We start from the raw sequence: 18254 nt of genomic DNA on the forward strand, positions 1-18254 counted from the left end.
ACTTATGGCTAACAGCACCATATCACATGCCTAAATGAAGTTTCTTTTTTTTCTTTTTTCTTTTTGCTTTTTAAGGGCCTCATCCATGGTATATGGAAGTTCCCAGGCTAGGGGTTGAATTGGAGCTGCAGCTGCTGGCCTACACCACAGCCACAGCAACTCAGGATCCAAACTGTGTCTGCAACCTATACCCTAACTCACGGTAATGCTGGATCCACAACCCACTGAGTGAGGCCATGGATTGAACCCACATCCTCATGGATACTGGTATAATTCGTTTATACTGCGCCACAATAAGAACTCCCTAAATGAAGTTTTTTTAACACATGTATATTCTCTGTAAGGTACCTCACAGCCTTCTTATGTGCAGAACACTAGCACTTCAACATTATGCTTAGGGACCATCTTGGAGAAATCATCAACAAAAAGCATAAAATGAAAAAATAAAAGTGGCATATGACAACAAGAATGACTGTTTACATTATGAAAGCTGAAACAGGAGAGCAGAGCATGATCTTATTCAACACTTGGAAATAGTGTATTGTGCATGTCCAAGAATGATTATTAAAGTGCCACAACTAATGATTTGGAGATTAAAAACAAATTTTAGTAGGTAGGCAAATTCACAAATACACAATCTGTCAATAATGAGGAATGACTAGACATCTCTATGAATATAATAAGTATTTATGTGTGTATCTTCACTGACACATTTACACTGAAGCCAATAAGATCCCTTTGAAGGGGATTAGGATATGCCACTCTAAAAATATGTCACTTTGACATAAGAAATATTTTAAACTGAAAGAATTTGAGAAATGGCAGGTGCAGGAAGGAGCCTCTGACCTCCCTCTTCTCCCCTAAAGTAGGCTGTAAGACCACGTGACAGGAGCCCTTCCTGTACTCAGAGGAAAGAAGCATCTTTATCTCTGAAGACAGAGGAGCACCAAAAGGAATCCGAGTTTTCCCCAGTTTATTATCCTTAGCTTATACCTTTTTGTACTATCACATTTTCTCAAAACTTTCCATTCTTCATCAAATCTAGTATTAAAATGCTCAGGCTTAACTGTTTCTTTGAGTCTTCATTTCTTCTCATGTCATGTAAAACTTAGATTAAATAAATTTATAAACTTTTCTCACATTAATCTGTCCTTGTCAGTTTTTCAGGTCCAACCAGATATCCTAAGAGGGCTGAGAAGTTTCCCCCTCCTACACCTTCTCCTCTGACTTTTTAACTCCCTTACATCCTCCTTTTCTGAGTTGCTTGTGAACAATTTTCCTATCTCAGTTAACACTCCAATAATTACCTAGTTATTCGGGCCTAAAATTTAGGCATCTTGACTTTTCCACCCCCTCAGCTGCCTATATCCCCAAATCCATCACCAAGTCCTATCATAACACCATGTCCTCCAACATCCCAAACACTTCTTACCACATCCACTACTGCCACCTTTGACCATGTTACCACCACCTCTTGTCCAAACTCACACAATAGCAACTCTCATGCTATTTTACCTTTGGTACTTATGCTATATCACAATTATCTTCTTTTTTCATTGCCTTTCCCCCTTCATGTAACCTCCCTGAGAGCAGGGACATTTTTACCACTGTAATTTCGGTATCCAGAATGCCAAGCAGAGAGAAGAGATACTATAGTTATCCAAAATGTCAAGCAATAGGAGGAAGGACAAAAACAGTAATTGAATGAATGAATGCAACATTTTCGAACCTTCCACTTCTCTTTCTTTTTTTAGTTTCCCTACCCTACTATGAACTCAAAAATCCCTGGATGGCCAGAATACTTACCTTTCTCTGTGGCATGTGTTGCCATAAGAAGGAAAAAACATAGCTGTCACTGAAAATTCAATCAACATATGCTAATTTAACTGATTTAATACATTTAATGCACATATTAACTCATGCCATTTTAAAAATATTTCATCCCAATGCTTACCTCACTGCTTCAAGTCCCATTTCCTCAAATCAAAGAATACACATAGCTAATCTTCAGAAAATACTATTACTATTTGAGGACCAACTTTTGTAAACTCCTCTGAGTACGTGCCTTTCAAAGTCATAAAAGATAAAAGTAGGGGATATGAATGGCTCACTGTATCCACCCTGGTACCTTTAGTTTTAAAGTATGATAAGGCTATGTATTATTCAGGTCATGACTAATACTAATTTCACTGATTCTCTTAGAATTCCTCCATGACTTCCAAAGATAGTTTTCTAATTAAAATCTTTGGCTTTTATTATATCAGGCAATTAAATTTCCCTTGTTCTTATTTAAGATGAATATATAGTAAAATCCAATACAGTAGAAACTTTTAAAACTATGGAACCAGAAATGTCCCTTTTTAATGTTATTTTCCCCCTATTAATTTTAAGCCAAGGCCACCTTGACATAAGCTGACAGGTAATAAGAATAAATTATAAGATATAAAATACTAATAAATTCTTAACTTTAGTAAACTATAATTACTTGATGTTTTTCTTAAGAGCTTTCTCCAGCTTCTTCACCTGTTGTTTATAAAGTCTTAATTCATGCTGTGTGGGCCTGTAGAAAATAAATCATGTTGAAAGCATTCAATTTATTAACTATAAATGTGCTTAATAATAAACAATAGAGTATATCCTGCTACTTGTCACAAATATGCTTAAAAATTCTTAAAATATTTCATGACTGCTAACAAGGTATTTATTTATTTACTTACTTTGTGGCCGTCCTGTGGCCTATGGGACTTGCCAGGCCAGAGCTGTGACCTACACCACAGCTGCAGCAAGGCCAGATCCTTAACCCTCTGTGCCACAGTAGGAACTCCCACTAATGACGTATTTATTGGCCATTTGATTTCTTCTTCTGTGTATTCCCTGTTCAAAACTTTCTAAACATTTTTATTGTTATTAATCTATTACTTGCTTTTATAATGAGTTATCTCAAAAATACAGACAAGAAGAGAGAACAATAAAACAGTGGTCTGTCCACTCCTCAAGCTTTATCAAAGTTGAAAGTAATTTGTTTCAAATTGTTTCTTTTAACTAAAACATTATACATGTACTTGAAACTCCATGTGTCTGTGTCTCTTATTACTGTCATTGCTCTCCTTCCCATACCACAGGTAATTACCATCCTAAATTCACTGTTCTTTAAAGGTTTTTAAACTTTACATAAATGTTTATACTGTATAAATCAGTCTCCTCTCCATTAAAATAAAAGCTTTAAAAGAACAAAGTATTTGTTTTGGTCATTATATATATATATTTGGTCATTGTATACATAATATATTGCACACAGAACTTTAGACTGTTTCTAACTTAAAATACATATTCAACAAATACGTGTTGAATGTAAAAAGTGTCAACAATGTGTATTTCTCCTTACTTTCTGTCAATGTGTAGAGTGACATCCCTTTGTGGTAGTATTCTGTATGTAGATAACCTTTCTGTTGTACGCCATTTAAACTTTAAAATTTTTCTCTCTTCCCACAATACAGGCATATGATAAAATACTAAGACATTCTAAAGTAGCTTGGAAAAAAAATAAAGTGATTTAGGAATGGGGAACCTGCTGTCATAAGACAATCTATTCCAAGTTCCTGCCCAGTTTTACCTTCTTCCTATTTTACCACTTTCTTTACCTACCTACATATGTGTTTTTGTTATTTTCATCATGAGAGACAATTGACTAAAATAAGTGTAAGAGTATGAGGTTCCCAACATTAGTTTTAGAGTAAATGGAGATAGAATGATTTAACATTCAAAATTCCAGTACATGCTTAAATAAAAGTTAAAAATAAAGAGGAAAAAAAGGGAGTTCCCATTGTGGTTCAGTGGGTTAAGAACCCAATGTAGGGGTTTCCATTGTGGTGCAGTAGTTAACTAATCCGACTAGGAACCATGAGGTTGTGGGTTTGATTCCTGGCCTTGCTCAGTGGGTTAAAGATCTGGTGTTGCTGTGGGCTGTGGTGCAGGTGGAAAACGTGGCTCGGATCTGGCGTTGCTGTGGCTCTGGCGTAGGCCAGCAGCTGCAGCTCCGATTAGACCCCTAGCCTGGCCTCGCTCAATGGGTTAAGGATCCAGCATTGCCACAAAGCTGCAGCACAGCTTGCAGATGTGGCTCAGATCCCATATTGCTGGGGCTGTGGTGTAGGCCAGCAGCTGCAGCTCCAATTCAACCCCTTGCCCGGAACTTCCATATGCCACAGGTGTGGCTGTAAAAAGAAAAAAAAAAAAAAAAGAAGAAGAAGAAAAGTTTCTCTCACCTGGTTTCTAAATCTTGCTGGAGATTCAGCTTTTCACTTAAAAGTGCATCTATCTTACATTTCGATTCCCTGAGTTGATTCTGTAACGACTGCAACATATTTCATAGAAAAACAGTTAACTTCCCTAGGGGATTATTTAGATTATTATTTTACTTTATAAAAAAGTAAGTAGCCATAGAGTATATTATAGTCATATAGCCATATGGCATCTATAGTATAGTCATATAGTCCCCATACCATTAGAAGACCTTTATAAGTGGGTGAGGCACTCAGACTTATGTAGTCATCTTCTGACTGACTTTCATCATCTTTATATTGCCTATGAAAAGATACATGCGTGAAAAATTTTATCTTCAAAGAAAGAATCTAGCTTACAAAAATTAAATCAATAAGAGTCTGATAACCTAAACATGAGCTAAAACTTGAGCCAAATTTCCTATTTATTCTCACAGAAAATGGTATTAGAACATACTACTTACTAGCTGGCACTATAGTATACACTTGTTCATTAAGCCTTAATTGGAATGTAAGATCCAAACAGACAGAACTCTGTCTTGTTCACCACTGTATCTCACCGCCCAGAATGCAATGGGAGAAAATATTTGCAAATCTGATGAAGAACTTGTATCCAGAATTAATAAAGAACTATTATTCAAAAATAAAAAGACAAAAAACTCAATTTAAAAATGGGCAAAGGGTAGTCGCCCCTGTTGGCACAGGAGATCAAGGATCCGGCATTGTCTCCGCACCATAGAGGTTTGATCCCCAGCCCCTTGTAGTGGGTTAAGGATCTCGAGCTCAGATTCAGATCCCTGTCCTGGGAACTCCCATATGCCATGGATGAAGCCAAAAAAAAATGGGGTGGTGTGGGGGGAGAAGGACCTGAATAGGTAGTTCTCTAAAACAGATACGCAAATAGACAATAAACAAATAAAAAGACACTCATCATTAGTCCTTCAAGAAACACAAATCAAAACTACAATGAAATACCACTTTACAGTATTCACAAAGTTGTGTTACCACCTCCACTGTTAATTTTATTCCCCCCACAACTTTCTTTTTTTGCTCTTTAGGGCTGTACCCATGCCATATGGAGGTTCCCAGGCTAGGGGTCGAATCAGAGCTACAGCTGCTGGCCTACACCACAGCCACAGCAAAGAGGCATCTGAGCCATGTCTGCCACCTACACCACAGCTCATGCCAATGCCAGATCCCCGACCCACTAAGCAAGGCCAGGGATGGAACCCACATCCTCATGGATACTAGTTGGATTCGTTTCCAATGTGCCACAACAGGAACTCCTCCACTGTCAATTTTAGAACACACTCATCACCCCACTGAGAAACCTCATAACCAGTAGCAATCACTCCCGACCTCCTCTCTGCTCTGAGCCCCTTCTCCACTGCAATTCAACCCCTAGGTAAGCATTCATCTACTTTCTGTCTTATGGATTTGCATATTCTGGACATTCTGTGTAAATGGAATTGTGTGTTTTGTGATGTTGGGTTGCAGTGGAGTAGGGGCTCAAGACAGAAGTGACTGCTAATGGGTATGAGGTTTCCTGGTGGGGTGATAAGTATGTTCTAAAATTGACTGAAGACGGTGACACAATTTTGTAAATATCCTAAAACCACTGAATGGTGGTTTAAAATGGTAAATTTTATGGCAAGTGAATTATATCTCAATAAAGCTGTTATTAAAAAGTTGTTACAGGGGGTTCCCACTGTGGCTCAGTGATAACGAACCTGACTAGTATCCATGAGGATGTGGGTTCAATCCCTGGCCTCACTCAGTGGGTTAAAAATCCACGGTTGCTGTGGCTGTGTCACAGGCCAGCAGCTGCGCTCTGATTTGACTCCTAGCCTGGGAACTACCAAAAAAATTCTTATATAAAAAAAATCTTTTAAGATAATAAAGTAGGTAATGAAAGAAGCATTTTCAGCAAATATAAGGAATATAATGTTTCCTCTTAACAGTCAAGAAAGAATAGAAATCAGAGTTCCCTTGCAGCTCAGTGGGTTAAGGATCCAGCAGTGTCACTGCTGCGGCACAGGTATGATGCCTGGCCAGGAACTTCCACATGCCATAGACATGGTCCAAAAAAAAAAAAAAAAAAGTAGTTACTGAACTAAAAATTATCCATACAACAAAAACTTTAGGAGTTCCTGCTATGCTGCATTGGGTTAAGAATCCAAGTATAGCGGCTCAGGTCACTGCAGAGGCATGCATTTGATCCCTGTCCCAGGGCAGTGGGTTAAAGGATCCCACATTATCACAGCTGTACTGCAGATAGTAGCTGAGGCTCAGATTCAATCCCTAGCCCAGGAACTTCCATATATTGCAAAAGAAAAAAAAAAAAAAAAACTTTTAAAATAAATTTTTAGTAGAATCTGAGCCTTTAGCTTTGACAAGCTATAAATCATTTTGAAGTCTTGCACAAAAACAGAAACTATCCTTACATGTAAAGATGGTAAAATAAATTGTTATGGAAATTGTGTTGGGAAATTATGAGAAACAACAAAAACAGATTATTTTATAAAAAGTTTAAGATCTTCAATTAAGCCTACAAACAACTGCCTGGAGAATACAAGACCTTATAATATCAAAAGTCAATTGATTTAATTTGAAAAATTGCAAGTACTTTATCTTTGGATGAATCATATGCCCAATTAACACATGGAGGTTTTGTCTCAGAGGACTTTAAGATTTACTAAGAAATGCTGACAATTTGAGGCCTTAAAAAGAGAATTATATATAATATCTCAAACCTGGGAGTTCCCATTGTGGCTCAGTGGGTTAATAAGGACCCAACATTGTCTCTGAGGATGCAGGTTCAATCCCGGCCTTGCTCAGTGGGTTAAGGATCCAGCACTGCCACAAGTTTAGGCCTAGGTTGCAGATGCAGCTTGGACCTGACATTGCCATGGCTGTGGAGTAGGCCTGCAGCTGCAGCTCCAATTCAACCTCTAGCCCAGAAACTTCCATATGCTGCAGGTGCAGGCCTAAAAAGAAAAATAAAATAAATAAAAAAGATGAAGAGTTGCCATCACGGCTCAGCAAAAACTGTGTCCATCTGACTAGTATCCATGAGGATGTGGGTTTGATTCCTGGCCTCACTCAGTGGGTTAAGGATCTGGTGTTGTCATGAGCTGTGGTGTGGGTCGCAGAAGTGGCTCGGATCTGGTGTTGCTGTGGCTGTGGCTGTGACCAGAGGCTACAGCTCGATTTGACCCCTAGCCTTTAAAATTTTTTTTCCTTTAATATTTGTATTCATGTTTATAAAACTGGTCATCTTTTTTTGTCTTTTTAGGGCGCACGCATGGCATATGGAGGGTCCCAGGCTAGGAGTCAAATCAGAGCTGTAGCTGTTGGCCTACACCACAGCCACAGCAACGCTGGATCTGAGCCATGTCTGCAACCTACCCCACAGCTCACGGCAACACTGGATCCTTAAGCCACTGAGCAAAGCTAGGGATTGAACCTACGTCCTCACGGATGCTAGTCAAATTCGTTAACTGCTGAGCCACGACGGGAACTCTGGGAAATGCGAAATTATATATGTGGCTTGCATTACATTTCTATTTGAGAGAGCTGTACTAACATAAGGCTTAGATCTTCTAAAACACATGATAGTTTTAAATGACTATTTTAGGAAAGACAACAATGATGAGGATGACTGAGTAGCTTCTCTATAACAAGTAATAAGATAGATGTTTTATACAAACTATTTCACACTTAACAAGTGAGGAAGCAATGCTTAGAGAAGTTATTCAAAATCTCTCTGGCTTCAAAGCCTATGCACTCACATCATTCCCTATATATACTCTAAAATACCTGCCATTATGCCTATACTAGTTCTCAAGGGAAACCTAATATATGAATATAGTAGAAGAGACCACTTTTAAATGTATGCAGACCTAAAGGGAAATGAGTTTCAGTAAAGAATATAGTCCTTTATTTAGCATTGACAGATTTTGTGGTTTTCCTGAAGTAAAAAATTTCTAAGCATCCACAAACTCTCATTTGAACTTGGGATCCCCACAGTCAAATTCCTCCCCACCCCTTCTCCAATGGCTTCCAGAAGCCTTAGGAGGGACCAAGTGTTAAAGATCGTGCTTTTTAGGAGTAAAGAGAAAAGGGTAAAAATAAAGAAAAGAGCAAAAATAGAGAAATCCCGTGTTTCATTTTCTTCCCTAGTCCAAATCATGTCTGATCAGAGGTGAACCTTAAAGCCACCTGCTTCCATTTCCAAGATGGTTTTAAAAATTTCTATCTAAAGAGAAAGATGGAATTAGACAAGGGGACTTCCCTTTACTAATTCACTATAAAAATACTTTCCCTGAGGTAACTCCAAATGTCTCTGGCATCTCAGAAGAAATTCAATCCAAGCCTTGGAGGTTTTATTCCTATGTTACTTTCCTTGGCTGTTTAATCCTACCTATCAAGGTAGCCAGGGAATATTAATAAGAAAATCTAGCAATATATCCCATGTAATCTATACTGATATACTAACACTGGGTAAAGGGAAAAAGTAGGTAAAGTAACACATCTGAGAGCCTATCATTTTAAAACTTACTTTCCCTCATGTCTGCAGTTTTCTAAGACTTCAATTGCTTGACTTGTATTCAAATTTCTACTGCCTTGATTGCTGCTTCCTTTGCATTCCCTGAGTTTTCTCATGTACAGAGACAGAAAAGAAATACCAGTCCATAGTATTGAGAAATTGCCCTTTACAAGTCTCTCTGAAGGATTTCTCAAGCCTGCACCCTAAAATACAGGCCCCAGATGGTGTGCCACAGGTGTGCTGTGCCAAGATATTCATCTCCCTCAGCCTCAGGACAACTGGCCAGAGGTTTTCAGCCAGTGTGGTATACAAACATCACTTCCTGTGTTTCATGATGAAATAAACTTGGGACAATGCTGCCCTTAAAAAATGGGTGTCAAGTAGAGGGATTCTACCTCTGCAAGAGGCCCATGTCCCATCTGTCTTGCTCTGCTAGCTCCTTGGGTACATACGTCCTTTTCCTGAGCTTCCTGTTTATCACACTTAGGCCTCCAAATTGTAGCCCATCTTCCTTCTTTTTCTCTTTCACCTCTTTCATCTTTCAACTCTTCCATCTCCTTTTTTTTTTTAGTAATATATGTGTCAGTTAATTATTACACCCTCTTTTAAGTACTACTGTTTCTTCAGGTGATACTAATTTGCAGATCTCAAAATTTACCTTGAAGTGGCTATAATTGCTCTATCAAGTTAGTATTTACTCTTAGAGATGGATAAACTCAGCTCAGTCAACGAACCATGAAAAATTCCCTACTTAGGACAGACTGCAAAGTATAAATGCCTTCTAGTTTCTCATCTATGGGAACATTATGTATAATGCAGCTCCTATTTTCTTCCTACATCCTCCCTTAATGAGAGGCTGTCAATCCAAGTATCTGACCTGAGCATAATTTGTACAGGCCAAAGTATTTCAATTCAGCTAGACCAGTGCTAACAGGAATGCTAAGCAAAAAAGTAATTCCTTTCCCCCAAGATTCTTGCTCCCCAATCTCAGATTTTCACTACAAATTTATGACAAAGTCGATACCACCACCCCCAAAAGCCTCAATCCTTTTACTACATTTAGTCAGAGGACCCCAGTTTGCACAACCTCAGAGGGAACTTCTCACAGCATATTCTACATGAAAACTTTCAATGACGGCTATGGTAAATCTTCTCTAGTCTTATTACAAATCCCAAATTCTCTCTCTTCATCATCAAATCAGTTGTCAGCAAACTGCTGGTAGCATCTAGCAGGGTTTTTGCAACTAATGTTTTATGGAATACAGTCATATCCATTCATTGACACTGACAGTCTATGGCTGATTTTGTGCTCAATAGTAGAGAAGAGTAGCTGCAAAAATACTACATAGACTAAAATACCTAAAATATATACTCCCTGGCTCTTTAAAAAGTCAACCAGATCCCGTGGCCAGTTAACGAATCGACTAGAACATGAGGGGGTTCGTTGTGTCAGGGTAAGGATCGGCGTGGTGAGCTGTGGTAGGTGCAGACGCGGGATGGTTGTGGTTGGGGGGGTGGTACAGCTCGATTCAAAGCTGGAACTCATATGCAGCAAAAGTACAAAAAAAAAAAAAAAAAAAAAAAAAAAAAAAAACCAAATCCTGAACCTAGTCAGCAATTACTAAAGAAACAGACCAAAGATCTGGACCATAAAATATTTTTAGAGCATTGAGTTTTAATTACAAACATTAAAAACCTGATTTTATTTCTAAATCTAACCTTCTAGGTTCTCAAAAAAAACAGATTTAGCCTTAATAGGCTCACATTCCTGAATGGCATCACCTGGCTGAAGCGTACAGTAGTTGCCCCCTTAAGACAGATGGTACACAGTTCTCCAGTTTGCCCAAGTTCCCATCTAATCTGCTTCACTCGTTTTCATTATTTTCCTGATTTTGTAAGCATAACAGTTTGCAACCTCTCAAGCCATGTAATTCTTCATTGCCTTTCTCTTTACCCTTATATACTGTGATTGTTTAATGTCAACTTGGTTAGGCTATGGTGCCTAGCTACTTGGTCAAACACCAGTCTAGATATTGCCATGAGGTATTTTTTTAGATGTGACTAACATTCAAATCAATAGACTTTAGTAAAGCATATCATCCTTCATAATGTGGGTAGATGTGCCTCATGCAATTAGTTAAAGGTCTTAGGAGCAAAGACAGACATCCAAGAAGTGAGGTTTTCTGCCTCCAGAGTGCCTTCAGCCCCAACACTTCAAAATTAACTCTTCCCTGGGTATCTGGCCTACATGCCAGCCTCACAGATTTCAGACTCACCAGCCTCACAATCACATGAACCAATTCCTTTAAATCTCTCTCTATATAAAAATGTACATTCTATTGGTTATGTTTCTCTGTAGAACCCTAATATACATACCAACAGCCCCATCGCCCAGCTTTTCTGTATCAAAGGAAAAAGCACCTTTATTCTTTCTAAGGCAAATGATGTCATTTATTATAGCTTACTCTTGAATGATTGCTCTCCATAAGTTACTACCTCCATGAACATAATTAACAAATCCCTTGAAGTCCAACCAAAATGGTTTAATTACAGTGCCATAAAAAATTCCACTCTTTTGTATCTATGAACTTTTACTCACAGATAAGCAGTCTAAAATTGCTTTACCTTTTTTGGCCTTACTGCTTTCCCAAAATTTACTAATTTTCAAAGCTTAAGCACAAACCCCATCTGCTTTGTAAAGGCTTCCCTGGCTACACCATCCACAACAAATTCACTCCTGTTATCAACTCCTGTCTTACTTACTATTTGTATAGTTTTTTAGTAATTACTCTATTGTGACATTATGTATTAGAGGCTTTTAAGTCTCCTATTTTTCTCAATTATTAACGTGTTTACATTTAATCTCCCTTACTAGACTGCAAGTTCCTAGAAGGTTAAGAACCATGTCCAAAACGGTCTTATCTCTGCAGAATCCAACACCATGCCTACCATCTAATAGACAGCTTCATTTGGAAATCAGAAGGTCCCTGAGTTATCTGATATAACGTTTTATGAACAGAAAGAAGCAAGGAGTTGCTCTATCATTAGTTGTTCTTTTCTTGTCTTCCCTCCCTCCCTTTTTCACTTCTTTCTTCCCCCTCTTCCCTCCATCCTGCTTTTTTTTTTTAAGGGTCTCCAAGGTTCTAGAAGGAATCAGCAACCAGCACAGATCTGCCATTAGTCCTACTGGTTTGTGGAAAGTCATTATTCTTGGGGCAAGAGTACTAGACAATGTATGCTTGATAAAAGCAAAGAATTTATCTGCTTTATTCTAGTTTACCTATTCTATCTGTTTAGTACCTTAAAAAGAACATGTCTGGAAATAGGTGCTCAAATAAATATTTCTTCAAAGAACTGTTTCATTTCATTTATAAACAATGAAAACAAACAGCCACTGTTTTAATGACCTTATATTCAAGCAGTTTAGATTATTTGGCCTTGGATATCTCTCAGCTATTTTTGGTTAGTCAAAGACCAACACTTGATTCATTTTTTTTAATTTTGTTTTTATTAGGGCTACACCCACGCATATGGAAGTTCCCAGGCTAGGGGTTGAATCAGAGCTGCAGCTGCCAACCTACACCACAGCCATAGCAACATGGGATCCGAGCCATGTCTGCAACATGTGCCACAGCTCACAGCAACGCTGGATCCTTAACCCACTGAGCTAGGCCAGGAATCGACCCGCATCCTCATGGATACTAGTTGGGTTCGTTAACCACTGAGCCATGATAGGAACTCTGCAACAATATGTTTTAACATAAGTAGTAAAAAAAATCTCGAAGAGCTTTATAAAAAAGAAATTTGAACATGTATTAATGGCAATTTTTGGCATTAATTACAAAACCACTTTAGCTTACATGCAAGATCTACATTATTTTTATTCTTTTGAAATAAACTCAGCTACTGCAAGCTGTATTTATTCCCTTCTCTAAATATGATTGAAGTATCTAGAGACCTCTTTCACAAGGGCTCCATATTGCTTGAGACTATATTCTGGCTTGTCCTAGCCTCTTTCAAAATATTCTGAAGAACTACAGGCAAGAGTCCCAGTGCTGACTAATCAGATAGCAAAAGGCAAGACATGTTGGAAATGTAGTACTTGAACTATTCACTATCCTCAGTGTTATTGGTGCATCCTGTGTAAATGGGAGCTGAATTTGATACCAGGTGCTTTTAACTAGGCATAAATTAAAAGTCTTCACTGCAAGAATAGGATACCTATACCTCTAAAAGTATAATGCAGTGCTATTTTGCCCACTTGTGTCTTAGGTGTTTACTGAAGCTTTATTAAAACTAAAGTATCAAGAATATTGATACTTCCATAGTATCCTTAAAGTTATGTCCATGCTTTAAAGAGTTTCTCTGTAGGAGAGAAATGGCATCTATACCATGTTTTAAAATTCTGAGACATTTTAGCTGCTTTCCAGGCTTTTAAATTATTAAGCAATTCAGCTTGTTATTGGAAATACAAGTCTATGATGTCATCCAGGAAGCCCTTTTGGGGAAACTGCAAAGTCACAGTGTCACTGCCATATAGCTTCATTAGAATTCTTGCGCCACAGCTGAAACGAACCCCCTATTTTTTCAGTTCCCCCAGATACCATTTAGAACTTTAAAAGTGGTGGGTAAAAACTTAAGGAGCCTTTTCCATTATTTTAGGTTACAGAAAACTTTGTAGATTTAATACAGTGTGTATCTCTAATTTACATTAATCACTATGCTAATGAGTATGTAAAACATTCTTTTGCATTGATGCATTTTGTACCTCCCTCCATTAAAAGCATAATAGCAAAAAAGAAATTTGTAGTTACATATTAGGTAGATTATTCATATATCAGGTAGATTTCCAAAGCATATTTAATGTTTCAAAAGGTCATAAAATCTTTTGTTATAATTCTTACTATGCAGTAACTTTAATAACTGTAATATAGGACTAGTCATACCTTTGTCTACGAAGTTTTCTAATTTTAGATTCATAGTAATCAATTAGGCAAAGCAACCTAGAAAATAGATAAATTGAATTATTTTCAAAATGCTATATTGGAACATTTACTATTCTCTCTACACAATTTCAAATTAGTGATAAACATACAGGTTATCTAGCATATTCACTAAAAATTTAAGTGATGATTGTGGAAGCAAGTATCATACTATGCCACATATTTTTACTTTAATATATAGATTTTATAATAACCACAACTATTAAATCTCAACATATTAAACATATAGTCTTCTTATCCAAACAATTCTACCTCTAGCAATCACTCCCACGGAAATATTTTTCCAAGTCTGTAACCCAAGATGAACAAAGTTGTTCAATGCACCATTACTAATGAGTGAAAACTCAGAAACAACCTAAATATTCTTCAACAAGGGAAAAATTAAATAAATAATGGCATATCTAGGAGTTTCCATTGTGGCTTGGTGGGTTAAGAATCTGACTAGTATCCATGAGGATGCGGGTTCGATACCTGGCCCTGCTCAGTGGGTTAAGGATCTGGCATTGCCTTGAGCTGTGATGTAGGTCACAGACGTGGCTCAGATCCCATGTTGCTGTGGTTGTGGTGCAGGCTGGCAGCTGCAGCTCTAATTTGACCCCTAGCCTGGAACCTTCCATGTGCCACAAGTGTGTGGCCCTAAAAATAAATAAATAAATAATGGCACGTCCATACTATAGAAAATGATGATGCATCAGAAGAGAGAATGTAAATTTGTATATCCTAATGAAAACTGATAAGGGAAAAAAATTAATGTTGCATAGCCAAATGTATAGTATTACTCTTTTTTTTAAGGAAATAACTATATAAATCTGTATACGTATTGAAAAGAACATATACTTTTATGGGTTCTTAACTAGGGAAGAGTGTTGGTTGTCACAATGAATAGCTGGGAAGGAGGCAGGATGCTAAAAGCTCATCAATGAACATGAGAGCCCTATGCGATGGAGAATGGTCCACCCAAAAAGCCAACAGCACTCACATTGTGAAACACTCAAAAGGACATAAACCAAACTGTTAAAAGTGGTTATCTCTGGGACGTGAGAATCAGGAGGGGTAAGCAGGTCTATAACATTTTACTTTACATACTTCTATGTTGTTTGAATTTTTTCTAAGAATTTATTGCTTTCGTAATTTGAAAAAATCCTCAAAGAAAAATAACACTATACTTTCACATATTATTATCTTTAAAGCAAGAATTTATATTGCTTTCTAACTCCTATCTTGGGAAAATTACTTACCCGTCTCCTTTTTCAGAGCTAATTCAACCAACTGTTTTTTAAAAATACCATAACTTTCTGAATTATCCTTTCTCTTCAAACTTTCCCCATCCCAACACATAGCAGTTCTCATATTATCCCTCAAATATGCTTTAATTTCTTTTATATACTTCATAAGCCCCTTATTTCTCCCTATGCTACCATTCCATTTCTATCTTTTTCCTTTGTGGCAAACTTTATTCATTCTGAATGACTGTTACCTTCAGCAAACTTTTACAGAGGACTTAATGTATGTCAGGCCATGAATTTTGAACAAATAAGAGAGTGGGAAGGCACCATGTAACACCTCTCACTACCTTCTTCTGGAAACACTCTTGTTTCTTGGTTAGCCAGACACACAAATGTAACTCATCTTCTGCCTCTTTATCTAAAATTTAGAAGTTCTCTGGAGCTTGGCCCTTCTAATTGCAGGTCTGATACCTCTACGTGGCTAATAGAAGGTACTTAAGCACATGTCTGTAAAAGAAATCTATCATCCTCCTTTCCCATTCCCCAATCCTACCTTGAAATCTGACGATCTTTGATATTCTCCTTCTTTCATCATGTACAGCCTATCAATTCCTCCCCATCTCCTTTCTTTTGGCCCTAAAACTAACCTTCATTATCTCCCAACTAGATTATTAAAACTGATTACTAAGTTAACTGTCTCTGGGTTTAACTTCTTTTTACAATATTCTGTCAATTTCCTTTGTAAAGCAAAGCGACCCAGCTATTTATATACATACACACACACACACATTCTTTTTCTCACATTATCCATCTAGTTCCCTGTGCTATACAGCAGGACCTCATTGCTTAATTTCTCTCTCTCTCTTTTTTTTTTTTTTTTTTTTTTTTTTTTGCTTTTTAGGGCCACACATATGGCATATGGATGTTCCCAGGCTTGGAGTCAAATCAGAGCTGCAGCTGCCAGCCTACGCCAGAGCCACAGCCACTCCAGATCTGAGCCATGTCTGTGACCTACACTACAGCTCACAGCAATGCTGGATCCTTAGCCCATTGAGCAAGGCCGGAGATCGGTCCTGCATCCTCATGGATACTAGAAGGATTCGTTACTGTGGAGCCATAATGGGAACTCCTTCATTGTTTAATTTCCTTGCTCAGAAATCCTGAGGTTTTTTTATCCTGCTACACAGAAAGGAGAACCTAAACTCTTCAGCCTGGAGTTGAAGCCCCTCAAAGTTCCAGCACCTTTCCTTCCATATTGTCTCCTAAGATACCATCATCTCATGCACCCTGTGTTCCAGACCTCTTGGATTACCTGGCCTACTTGCCACTCCCAAATGCAGTTTTCCTGCCACCATATTTCTCTAACTAAAACACCCTTTTCCTCATTAATACTTATTAAAATTCTACAGTTCCTAATAATCTAGATTACAAATTGCCTCTTTCATGAAGCCTTTCTGGTCATCCCTATCTTCCTCAATGGAAACTAATCTCTCCTTATGCCACATCCAGTTAGTATCCTGTTTGCCTTTTTGTTACAGAACATACCACAATCTGTCCTTTATTTCACTTACCTAATAAGTATGTGTCTATCTACCCAACTAGACTATCAGATCTATAAACACAGAAAACATGACTTTACTCATCTGTGTATGTCCTATAAGGTTTTGCCCAATGCCTTTGAAACTTATGACAGGAGCTGCAGTGGCTGTAACTCATGCATTACTAATAAGGTTAATTCACAATTTTTATGTTCTTTACTCAGACTGAAAATTTATTAAAAACCAAGTAAAGTGGATAATCTATAGGCCGTTAATTTCATACCTCAATTAGCTTGACTTCATCTGGCACTTGGTAAGTTCTTTCAGTACTTCTCTCTTTCTTGTCCTCTCACTCACTCAAATTGGCTATTATTTTGTTTTTGTTTTCATTCTTTTTCCTCTCTCTTAGTAAGCTTATTCTCCCACTGTAATTATCTCTCTCCTTTTTGTTCTTCCGTACTCCTACCTTTTCTTTGCTTTTCTATTCATTCACACTTACTTCCAACTATATTTTGTTATTATTTATATTTTTATCCCTGTTCTTCCTTCAAAAAGATAAAAATTGTATATATATGTGTATATATGTTGCATATCTCTCAAATAATTATCAAAACAATCTATAGTTTTAACTTGTTTTTAACTTATATGTGACCTCACTTATTTTTATAGTAAAATAGGAATATCTAATTAGTAAAGATCACCAATTCTACTATGTAAACACATTAAGACTAATTAAAATGTAATTAGTATATACTATTACGTGAAAGTGGTGGTGCTACATTTATACAAAAAAGGAGAAGTATGAATGTAATATTCATACTGCCTGTATTTGCTAAAAAAAATAACACTAAGCATTTAAATTTCCTATAGGGAGAAGTAAGGAGTAGGGTTAATAGGACAGGAATGAAAACACAATTTCTTCAAATATAAGTAATTAGGGTTTTGACTTTAGAACTGTATAAATGTCTCACATATTCAAAAGTATATACATTTAAAAAGCCAACCCTAAAAGCTGAAAACAATCTGAGACAAATAAATGTAACTATATATAAATTTGGTGTAACAAACATATGGAAAATAAATATTTCAAGATATTTTAGAACACTGTAGAATATATTATTAATGTCAAAGATAATTGCAAATAAATTTAAATTTCATTCAGTAGGCTTATTGTTAGTAGCAATTCTGGTATTACTATTTTGAAACTAATTTTATATATTATAGGATAAAGCAAATAATTATGATAGTACTCTTAGGAATAAGGATTTTCAGTGTAGAAGAAAAGAGTTACAAATGTAAAATCAGAGTTTAAATAAAAGTCCTGTAATGTCAGTTTCCATTGGAAAAAAATCATTAGTGGTTTGTCTTTTTTCCCCAGAAAAGTTCCTAGTACTTGCTACTAAAAAGTCCTAAAATCAATGACAACACAAATAAAGGTAAGCAACCTAAACACCCAAACTGTGGTATCTAAAAACCATTCCTGACTAAAAGGAACCAGAGCTCTTTTGAGAAATATTGAATTAATTAACTTTAAATTAGCTGATATTAAAATGTTTAGTGTTAGTCTTAACAAATACATAACTCCATTCCTCAAAAGAACTCTTAGAGCAAAAACATACAGGATGTGCATTCTGCCTAATAAGAAATCTAACCAGATT

At 37.0% G+C, this 18254-nt stretch overlaps 1 protein-coding gene across 4 annotated transcripts in view; it reads right to left on the reverse strand.

Annotated features, from left to right (window-relative positions):
• The window catches only part of CEP70 (centrosomal protein 70), an 81269-nt gene that overhangs the window by 22621 nt on the left and 40394 nt on the right, over positions 1–18254 (reverse strand). Inside the window, exons 8-12 of one of the 4 annotated variants that reach the window (XM_013982061.2) lie at positions 13776–13832; positions 4503–4584; positions 4266–4354; positions 2486–2560; positions 1807–1812 (exon numbers count right to left, since the gene is read on the reverse strand). In XM_013982061.2, the coding sequence (XP_013837515.2) occupies positions 1807–1812; positions 2486–2560; positions 4266–4354; positions 4503–4584; positions 13776–13832 (309 nt within the window). The remainder of the gene's footprint in view (positions 1–1806; positions 1813–2485; positions 2561–4265; positions 4355–4502; positions 4585–13775; positions 13833–18254) is intronic. The other 3 variants (XM_003358572.5, XM_013982062.2, XM_003358573.5) reach the window with 3 other exon arrangements.

This window comes from Sus scrofa, chromosome 13 (genome assembly GCF_000003025.6).
Source record: "Sus scrofa isolate TJ Tabasco breed Duroc chromosome 13, Sscrofa11.1, whole genome shotgun sequence".
NCBI lineage: Eukaryota > Metazoa > Chordata > Mammalia > Artiodactyla > Suidae > Sus > Sus scrofa.